Source organism: Pieris rapae, chromosome 3 (assembly GCF_905147795.1).
Source record: "Pieris rapae chromosome 3, ilPieRapa1.1, whole genome shotgun sequence".
In the NCBI taxonomy this organism is placed as follows: domain Eukaryota; kingdom Metazoa; phylum Arthropoda; class Insecta; order Lepidoptera; family Pieridae; genus Pieris; species Pieris rapae.
In genome coordinates, this window is record NC_059511.1 from 5,225,043 (window position 1) to 5,236,691 (window position 11,649).

An 11,649-nucleotide genomic window follows, 5' to 3' on the forward strand; every position below is an offset into this window, starting at 1 on the left:
GTGTTTTTAATAATCCAGAACCGCACCTTTAATCACGTATAGTTTAACACAAAATAAAAATTTGGCAAGGATTACTTCAACTTCTAGTCTTTCTAGTGAGAACTATATTAGTGTAGAAGAAAATTTTTCCTCTACACTAATCTATCGACAGTCGTCTGTAAGCTATTGTTAAAGCTAGGTTAGAATACGTAGGTACTACCTTGGGGTTCTGGGACGACATATCTACTTATGCCATGTATTATGCTATATCTTTATCTGTAGAATATAACAATTATGTAAGTTTATACATTTCCTAGGAAATTCAAAAACTTTCGTAGGATTCTAAACGAGTGATAAATTGTATATTTAACGCCCACATTTTCGACAATTTATCGGCTTGAAATTTATAAACTAACGGATATCCATTCATAAGATTCTAAACGGTTACGTTAGGTTAGGTTACTGACTTATTCAACCAATCAGAGCGCACATGCAGTTTGGTTATCGCTATATCTTATATCTTTAAACGAGCAATTCTTGTATATATATATATAATTGGAATCTCGGAATCGGCTCCAACGATTTTCATGAAATTTAGTATACAGAGGGTTTCGGGGGCGATAAATCGATTTAGCTAGGAATCATTTCTAGAAAATGTCATTTTATTTGTGTTTTATCAACTTAAACATAGAATTGCTCGTTTAAAGATGTCTGTCAAATAAAAACTTAAATATGAATATAATTATCTTTATTCGATAATTATATTCATATTTCATAATTTTATTAGTATGTAATTCGTACTTAAATAAAATTTCCAAAAACACGATTTAAAAAAAAAATCCCGTCCTATATGTTAATCAAAGGAAATTCCTAGGAAATGTATAAACTTGCGGATTTTGTTATATTCCGATATGAGCTAACTTCTAGTAAATATATTTTCTTTTTTGGGGATAATAACACACATTATTTCTGTAATTAATACAGTGAGAAAAACGATATTTAATTTGAATACTCATTATTATCATTTTGTGATTCACGGTATTATGATTAGAAAAGAAAAATATACCGAATACCAGATTTTTAAACAAATCAATATTAAATGTTTGCATCAAAATTATCGAATAATTAGAATACACTTGCTGAAATATATAATCAATCAGCTGTAACAATACATACAATCATTTAAATTAATTATGGCAATAAGATGAGTTCTATACGAGTATATAACTAGCGACCCGCCCCGGCTTCGCACGGGTGCAATGCTGATACTAAATACACTACAGAAAATCTGTGAACGTTGTATATAAAAATGTGGGTTATCCATAAGAGATAGATATATACCATCAGGGACTTTTCTGTCGACCTTTTCAATGTGTACAATACTTAGTACATTATTTTGATAAAACTCGTAGGGTTCAGCCTCCGTTTGCAATGTAAGCGGAAAAAATGTAATTATTTACGACATCACATTAGAAACCTCAAAAATAACAGGACTTCTTCACTATTTAATGGATGTTATTATACATATAAACCTTCCTCTTGAATTACTCTATCTATTAAAAAAACATCATCAAAATCCGTTGCGAAGTTTCATAGATTTAAGCATACAAAGGGACATAGGGACAGAGAAAGCGACTTTGTTTTCTACTATGTAGTGATGACGAGAATAAGTTCCTATGTTGGGATATTTTTATTAATTATTTTTTCCAAGATTTACGTCAATTACAAATTTCGATCAATGTACATGTTTGCACCGTAGACATTTCCGTGTTTCTCGGGTTTTGCTTTTGCTCACACGTACCACAATACTGTTCATATACAGCAAAACCTCTATTTGTTAATCGGACGTACTAGGCGTAGGTCGTTACAACATTATTAAAATGGATTTTATACCACCGAATAAAGTGTTAAAAGTAAACTCAGACACATTACAATACGTACGAGAAGAAATCAATTTGGGGAAACCGGGTGAGATGAAGAATGCTGTTGATATTTTGAAAGAATGGTTACAACAGCAACCCCATATCAAAAAGAAAAATTTCAGTAAGTAATTAGCAGACTCCATGAATAGATTTTTAATCCAATCAAACGATGCAATCTTGAATGAAGACAGAAATCCCGAATTCGAGTTAACATATCAAAGAGAAATTTGTTCTATTTTAAAATTCACTTGTCTCAATACAATTGTGAATTAACCAATTTTAAACTATCCATTAGCGAGGCATGATAGAAATAGGCAGACAAATAATATTCCTGTCTTCTTTCCTTTGCAGTAATACATCTTAGATACAAGCATAATTTCACAGTTTTTACATATGGAATTTTTTTATATCATTATTAACTTTTATTATTAACCGCGTCTTATGGGTTTATCCCTCTTGCAGTTATTCTATCATTACTTAACCAGTTTTCCAAAGATGCGTAGTCCATCGACTACCGTAGTTATCGTGTTGGACAATAGCGCGTGTTGGACAATTGGATTTATGATGCATTTTATTCCATCTCGGAGAATATTAAATAAAAATATATAATTAACCTTTGCCTTTTCACAATTCTCTGAGAATGTAACCTTGTATCTCTACTAAAATTAAATTTCAAGTAAATAGCACACGCACACTAAGTAAGAAGTATCCATAGATTATCTTATGCGTGTAGTGTATTTAAAATTTTCCACTTGGTTTGTTCGCCTTTGCCTACGTACCCAAGGTACCTCTGAATCCGGAATATGTAGTCACATTACTAAGATTGTTTAATTATAACTTCCAATGCTCTTGAATTTTTATGACATATGAGTATATTTTACAATGCAAGTCATCTTATATTCTATAAGAATAGTAAGCACGAAGTACGCAACTTCGCCTCTACGAATAAAATAATATGATTTGTTTATTATTACTAACAGTGGTAATTTTATACTATTTTTTAAACCTGTTAAACTTTCACGGTTTAGCGTTTTATCCATTATTATGGGGGAACCCACAATTTATTACTCCCGAAATGAAAAATCCTTTAAATATGGATCGGAAGTTTGAAGACTTACCCTTTAGCAGAAGACAATCTATCTGTCACAATGTTTTTATTGAAACGCAAAAAACAAAGGCCAAGTCTGAGTCAAGGTTTCCAGTAATTCACGCCATAAGAATACTATAAGCTTTTTGTAATTTAATATTTTTTACTTTACAAATTTTCGTTTATATTCAAACAAATGCATTAATACTTGTCATTTATTGTGCAAGAAGTGCTAATCCACGTGTAATCAGATTTTATAGTTATAATCACCACTAGGAAATTGAAAGTTAATGATAACGATTAAAAATACTCACATACGTTAAATAATATAATGGCAATCTGTTAAAAATATAAGCTGACATAGATATATTTCGCTTAGTTTCCTCTGGTTAACGAATAAACCTATTTTATAAGCCAGGGGTTTTTGAATGTATTATAGATAAGACATCCCACAATAAGAAATAACATCTTCATTTATTTGATGTATTTTTGTAGCCGATCATTTCTTAGAGACGACGTTGGTAACAGCGAAGGGATCCATAGAAGGTGCAAAAAAGCAAATTGATAGTGCATGTACTATGAGGACTATGTTACCACACTTCTTTGGTATCACCGATTTTACCATAGACTTTGCGAATGTCTTCGATATTGGGTAAGTTGGGTAGTTCAAAAGACTAAATAATTGTAATTCTTTATGTAACAGCATTAACGTTTGTACCAACAGTGATATAATAACCATGTTATTATTTTAATTACATAAAATTATCCATTTATTTATTTTTTAAAACTGAGATGCACAACAAAAAGCTGTTTGCCGCCCAATTTTTAAAACGCCCAAAAAAGTTAATTAATGCGACTCATAACACATAATTTTAAGATTATACGTTTAAATTTGGTAATAACATTTATTAAATGTAGATATAACTTTACTTTTAGGTGGTAATAAAGTTAATTTGATTTTACATTTTTTTATTATAATATTGGAACAACTACTTTTTTTAAATTTGATGTGGTGTTTGAGTTGCAACTGTTATTTAGAATATATACAGAGCTGTTTTGTTACGTGCCGTATATTCCGAATTTTATAATGGACTAAAAGTTGTCTCAAATTTTGTATCGCCAATGAAATTTTGTATTCAGTGTCCTTAAAAATATAGAAGTTTTGTGGAAATACAAAGCGGTTGAAAAAGATAAGCTTCGCTCTGGAAGGCGCAACGATTTCTACGGAAGTTAATATCGCGAGTGAAGGAGACTGAAAACTAGACAGCGGCTTCACGTGCTGTGTCTAACAAGTCGATCGGTGCTAAATAATAACATGAGTGAAAACACGGCGTTAGTCCGAAAAATCTTCACCAAGAACGAGTCGAACGAACTTTTCTGACCAGAATTCATGTTACTCGTGGTGACGAGTCAATGTTATAGTTTGACATAAAAGCCTTGGGAATGACGACTTAGTGAATTATTTATTGGCGTATGTAGAGTACAGTATCAGAAAAAACATACTTAAATTTGAATATTGTATATAATAATTACCCTCTACTTGACAGTAGCATATAAAATACACACATTTCTACTCCGTTATTAACATTCTATGTAACCCAGAAGCTCTGTTTAATAACTGCAAAACATTATTCGAGTTGATAAAGACCTAATCGCATACAGAAAAATAAACAAATCAACATAAAAATCTGTATGTTCCATACCTTCGGAGGTTACAGTCATTAATACTGAGTTTGCAAAACCTAGGCAAGTCGATAAAAAACACATTTCTTTAATTTCAGATTAGCCGTCGTTATGCCAAAGCTCACAGAAAAACATCACAGAATATTTGTGCTAAAAACTAAAGGGCCTGTCACGAGTTCGGCGCAGTTGCTCAACTTTTACAGATTCGGAATATGTGTAAGGTTTTTTAAGCATAAAATGAGAATGGAAACAATGCAAGTGCCACGTAATGAACAATTAATACTACAAAGCCTTTATGACAGAAATTGTGGTAGTCAAAGTGATGACACGATTCTCTGCAACTCCTTACTAAGGCGAATGCGATTAGCGTCATTGAGTCACCTACATCAAACTTGCATAAACAATCGTCGAGATTGTTATTGCGAGGGCCTAGTACAAAATTAAAACCGTTCTATTCTATGATAAACTTAAAATAATGATCTTGTATGTTATTTACCCTCCTTAAACATATTTAAATGCGTTAAAAATATATATTAGGGTCAATCAACTTTTATTTGTCCTGTAAGTACTTTGTTTTGTCCCTGACCAATAATCGCAGTTCTAAAGAAAATTAAGTGGTTTTTTGGCATATATTGCATTTATCTTATTATTAAGCAAACATACGAGTAAATTTTTTTAAATAAATCACTATTAAACTGGAATTTTAATGGTTGTCCAGGTGACAAAATATCTGGATGTAGCGTTTTTTATTTGTCCCCCAGTAGCTATTTACAATGAAACATTACTTTATACAAAAAATATTATATGGCAATTAATTACGCTTGTACATAATTATTCATTACAATGTTCACTAAGATGCTAGCATATAGATTTTTGTTTGTTTCATAATTTTACCGAATTTTTTGCATGTTCGTTTTGGTCCCTATTATATTTTATTATTCCGACTTCCACCGGACAACGGTAAAAAAGTTCCGAAACCGAAACATAGATGAAATGATCAGTGCCTTGACAATAAGTCAGTCGATTTATTGACAACACTCATCCAACCGTCATTTTGATTTCATCATTACCGCGGTGTCAGTCGGTCGCGCGCGTTTTGAAAAAGTGCGTGGCTTTTTTGTGTGTCTACCGGACAACCAGCACAAAAACGTTCTTTGATATATCATAGTAAATAAAAGTGAAATATATATTATATTTTATTTATATTTTTCACTGTGCGTAAGACGTAATTCAAAATATCATTATTTATTATCAGAAAGCGCAAAGACTGATAAATGTCACTCGGACAACCAGTCACTTAGACAACCAAAACCGTTGTCCGTGGGACATTTTGGTTGCCCATAGGACATTTAATGATAGAATCAGCATAGAGCAATACTTTTTCTTTCAATTATAAAGTCACGTCTGTTATTTATGGAAGACAAATTGAAATCCATCCTATATTAAGTGAGAATAAAGTGACGATTCACAATTATACTGAATTTCAAATGGTTCAGAAGTCTATTTAGTTAGTTGTCCAAGGGACTATTTCGAAGTCAAATTTACTATTTTATTTAAATAAATCGTTCTGCTCTATGTAAATTCTTAAAATATAAATAATTATCTAAAGAAAAATGTTAAAATATAAAAAAAATTCAAATAAAATTATAAAAATAAAATTTATCATTGATGTACACTTAAAAGTTGATTGACCCATTAACACATTTAAATATAATCATTTGCGTTATAATATAAACGAAAAAGATTACATAATTAATTCGACTCGACTATTCCGATTCGTGGTCTGATAAAGTTGGTGATTTGATAAAGTTGTATTGAAATGTGTAGTATTTGCAAAGCTTTCTTTCGATATGAAATGAGTAAAAAACCGTAATTTATTTTCCTAGGAAGAACCCTGAGTAATGTTTACACCTAAAAAAAGGTATATTTTTTAAAGTAGCCGATGAAACTGGGAATAATTTTACTGTTGATTTTCAGCTTGGAGAATACATGAAAGCACACGACTACATTGGAAGCTATCATTGCATTTTCGATATACGCTTGGCAAATGTCTCTGATATTATAAAAAATTTGAACGTAATGGAGTTACGTCAAATTATTACAATTATTGTTGTAAGTATAATATTATTAAACTAGGTGCTTATTAAACCATTTTCCTTACGATTTACTGTGAAGTTAAAGCTATTAAATAGCTTTTTATATTACTAGCTAATTACAGCTTCTTCTATATGTAATATAAATATGATATGTATAGATAAAAGTGTTAATGTATTTTACATTTTTCAGGAATGTTATGGATTACGAATAAAAGGAGTTCACATTGTGTCAAACTCAAAGGTTGTGGATACTTTGATTGCTATTTTGAAAACGCTATTAAAACCGAAGATAATACAGCGGCTACAGCATCACAAGGATTGTGATAGTCTCGTACAACTTTTTGGAAAGGAATATTTACCAGAAGATTTAGGCGGCACTGAGCCATCTGTAAAAGACTTGAGAGGTAACATTAAACATACATTCTTTGGATATAATATATTTTTTACAAATAAAATTTATGAGTATACTATAACTAAACATTTGGTTTAATACTTGTCTTTTTTATAAATATAGAATCTCTGCTAAAATATTTAAATTAAAATACAGATAAAAAATTGTACACGTTAGAACACAACAAATAGTTCTTGAGTCTACTTCCGGTATCAATACAATCGAAATAACACCGTTAGTCCTAATTAAACTATTACAAGTAAATACATTTTAAACTATATTTTTGTATAAAATAATGATCAGTACTTTCCCTTAGTAAACTTAAAATAAGTTTCAAAAGAATGATTTTGATATAAATTCCTTTATCATAAGACTTGCTGTTTGTACGTCATTTAATTACGTGTATCACCGGGTTAAGAATATGACATTCATTTATCAAGTTTATTGCTCGAATCTTAATAAAAAATATGATTCAGGGATCAGTTTAATTTAAATTTTTATTCTGCGCGTAGTTTACTTTTTATTGTTATTTTTAACATAATTGTCAGGCATTAAGTGTCCACAATTGTTTATTATATTCCTCTCTGTTACTACAGAAAACAATTTTACTTTTGCTTTAAAACGCTTAACACATGCCAACTGGCTTAGTAATTTAAAAAAAAGTTGTGATTGATTGAATACGCGCACCCATAAAATTGAATGAAAGTCTTATTTTTAGCTTAAATTTTACATAAATGTCTTCTATATCTTTATAACTCGACAGATAATCGTTCAGATTATATTTCAATTTGTCAAGGAAACACAAATACTTAACTTACGTTTCTCATAATATTCTCTCAATTACTTATTTAAATCGTTCGTAAATCCATAGATTCTTCGTAAAACAGATTAAGGGCATGTATACGTGATATGTATAGGCCAAAAGCCAAGGCCATTTCGAATATAATATTTTTTAATTTTTGCTGAGACTTTACAAATGCTTAGGAATACATTTTACTTATATTACATTACTTAAAAAAATGCATGTACATTTGTAACAGAAGTCATGGCAGGACTAGGTATTATAAAAATAACAGATATTTTTTATCTTATATTCATGAGTATTTAAAATTTCAGAGGCATGGGCAGAATTATGGTATACACCAGAGTTTACTGAGTATATTCGAGATATGAACAATGCCAAGACTGACGAAAGCTTTCGGCCGAAATGTAAATTTAATGAGGAATATGCGGGAATGCCTGGAACTTTTAGAGTTTTAAGTGTAGATTAAACAAATGTAATAATTAATATATTTTTACTTCTAATATATTGATACTTAAATTAGCACTAGATATGAAACATTTTTTATTGTTTGTATATGTGTTTATCTATTTCTAATAAATTTTATATAAAAGTTTAATATAGTGGTTTGGGATATTAAGTATATGATTTGTTATAGAAATAAATAATTTAAAAAAGGTTTTAGTTTTTATGATAATATTTATATATATTTAAGTTAAATGGATTTGTAGCGTATCGTAAACACGCACTAAAAATATACTTACTATATTGTGTAGTATCTTCTATAAGATTTTGATGTATGTGACAACATAAATACAGGACACTCAGAAAAAAAGGAAACAGAACTCACTCAGAACAGACTTTTAAGACGAGTGAACATGTATTTATTTCCTTGAGCATTTTCTATAAGAATATAAATTAATTACTGTTTGTGAAGAATAAACCTATTAACAAAGATAAAATGGGTTGTGATTTATAAGAAGATAGAACATCACATAGATGCATCAAACGCATTGGAATTATATAAAGAAACAATTATTATTTTCTTTTAAAAGGAATTTATTATAATATAATCAAAAAATCGACTACAAAACACGTCACATATAGATCTTATTACAATTTCTTTTACTGTTTACCAAAATTAATCATTACAAAATTTGACGTTCTAGAACATACAAGAATAGTCGGACATTAATTATCACTACATAAAACAAGGTCGCTTTCTCTGTCCCTATGTCCCTTTGTATGCTTAAATCTTTGAAACTACGCAACGGATTTTGATGCGGTTTTTTTAATAGATAGAGTGATTCAAGAGGAAGGTTTATATGTATAATACTATCCATTAAATAGTGGAGAAGTACTGTTATTTTTGAGGTTTCTAATGTGATGTCGTAAATAATTACATTTTTTCCGCTTACATTGCAAACGCAGGCTGAACCCTACGAGTTTTATCAAAATAATGTACTAAGTATTGTACACATTGAAAAGGTCTACAGAGTCCGTGATGGTATATGTCTATTTCTTATGGATAACCCACATTTTTATATACAACGTTCACAGATTTTCTGTAGTGTCAGTTTAGTATCAGCATGGCACCCGTGCGAAGCCGGGGCAGGTCGCTAGTTTTAAATAATATATCAATTGCTACGTACAAAAATCTCCTACGCTTGTTGATAACCAAAATTTTAATATTTGCATTTAATAGACATAATATATACTGACGTAACTACGTTTTCTGTGGTTGAGAAATGCGACAGTAGAAAAAATTGTTAGTAATGAGTATGTACGGAATTTAATTTATTATCACATTAATATATCTTTACCTTATCTAAACAAGAGATACGGAGATAATTATTACAGTCCTTTAGGCTATGGTTTAAGTGGTCAGGCGCTAACTAAAGACTATCTACGGTTGCCTGGAAGAAATCGCTTGTAAGCGATAAGGCCGCCCTTTGCCTTATATCTTTTGTAACTGTTTTTTTTTATTTTTGTTGTATGTTTTTGTATACTCCGTGTATAAAGGATAAATAAATAAATAGATACTAATAAATACTTAAATATAAGATACTAATAAATTATCATAATTGTAGCCGCAAAAACATTGCAACAAATTGATAGTGATACTTTATCGGGCATTTGTAGTAATTTAGCACTGTGACGCACGCTAATAACATTCCTCAGCCACACTCACAAATACACTACACCGACACACACCCATGCACATCCTCATACAGTCACGATGTTTAACAACTTTTTCTTAAAAAATAATTTTTAATCACTGATATTCCTTTTGTTATGAACTTTCACTATGAACACCACAACACAGGGGCCCCCTAGTATCCCCGAACTTCCCAGTAGCGCCACATCAATTTTGTCAGAACCATATTTTGTTATGAATTATGCATTACATTGTTTTATGCTCAGAGCGTTTTATATAAACATGACAGTGGCACTTTAGAGTATTATTTTTAGTCGGCGTTGAATGAATGACTAGGAATTGAAAATGATATACTACTAAAATATATATTTTTGAAGTGAAACTTCTTTAGAATCGTTGTGATTTCAAACCGGTTGCAACGGAAAAGCGACAGTAAAAAGAGATAGAAACATATATTCATATGATTTAACGTGGGAGTAAATGAGATAGGAGGCATTAGACAGCCTCTATTTACTTTCGCTTTTTCATTTTAGTTTTTGCCAAATTAAAGATTTATATTAAACTTATAAATTAAAATATATCATTAAAATACACTGTTTTTAAAGAAAAGTTTAATACATTTAGATAGTGAAAAATGTTTAATTTATATATATGATTAATTGTAAAAACTTTGTTTTTGAAGGTTTCACTTCTACCATATGTTAATTGCACATATGTTTTTTGACTTGACCACATATAATTCTAATATAAGCACTTTGTCCTAAATAAAAGTTGTATTAAAAAATTTATCAGGCGTTACAAACGACACAGCTGATGCTTACAGTTCTAAGTTGAAGTGACGAAGTATGTTAATTAGGTTAACTTATTATAACTTAATAATTATACATATATATATTAATAAAATATTAATTATAAATCAATTTGAGAGGTACCAAAAGGAAATGGTAATGTAAAAACATATCCCATGTTACACTTCCTTGTCCAGTGCCATCTACTTTCGAAGGTTGGCCATCGGCGATCCTCATGGCTATTTTAATATTGGAAAACACTTTTCTGAATAATGACGTGTCTCTGCAACCACGGCTCCCACTGAATGATTTGATGATTAGTCGAAGGAGCTCATATAGGTACTTTGGTGTGACGCTTTCACTAACTTTTAACAGTTAATTTGATTGTTATGTATCCAGCACAACTTCACGACGGCTAATCTCTAATGAGACTTGCCGTAATTCCAGGAGATTTGTGTGTGTGCAATCTGTATTCCACAACTTTCATACTACGAAAGTTATTTCCGAAGTTTATTGCTACCATTGAAACTTCTCTTAGAGAAATTTAATTATTATTGATGTTAATTTTCCACTGAAGTTCACTCACTTATCACATACCAATGAGGTATGGTATTAGAATGGGTACATCCGTAATTAAAAAAAACGAGTATGCTTATGATCACACGACTGAAATGAAACTTCTTTCGCCCTATCTGTATGTATATATATATACTTGTTGTACATATATTAATTTTCTACAAATATTTAAATTTATTACATGCTCC

At 30.3% G+C, this 11,649-nt stretch overlaps 1 protein-coding gene across 1 annotated transcript; it reads left to right on the forward strand.

Moving 5' to 3' along the window:
- Positions 1 to 1,776: 1,776 nt before the first annotated feature.
- On the forward strand, positions 1,777 to 8,625 carry LOC110993197. Its single transcript, XM_022259348.2, has 6 exons — positions 1,777 to 2,022; positions 3,484 to 3,640; positions 4,770 to 4,887; positions 6,649 to 6,783; positions 6,958 to 7,171; positions 8,275 to 8,625. The coding sequence occupies exons 1-6, from the start codon at positions 1,860 to 1,862 to the stop codon at positions 8,427 to 8,429; spliced, it is 942 nt and encodes a 313-aa protein (XP_022115040.2). The 5' UTR covers positions 1,777 to 1,859; the 3' UTR covers positions 8,430 to 8,625.
- Positions 8,626 to 11,649: the final 3,024 nt, after the last annotated feature.

Excerpts from the sequence above, each read along its gene's own strand:
- LOC110993197 (XM_022259348.2), top strand. The coding sequence starts at position 1,860 with ATGGATTTTATACCACCGAATAAAGTGTTAAAAGTAAACTCAGACACA. Across the intron at positions 2,023-3,483 it reads TATCAAAAAGAAAAATTTCA|CCGATCATTTCTTAGAGACG; the intron begins GTAAGTAATTAG and ends GTATTTTTGTAG. Across the intron at positions 4,888-6,648 it reads TTTACAGATTCGGAATATGT|CTTGGAGAATACATGAAAGC; the intron begins GTAAGGTTTTTT and ends GTTGATTTTCAG.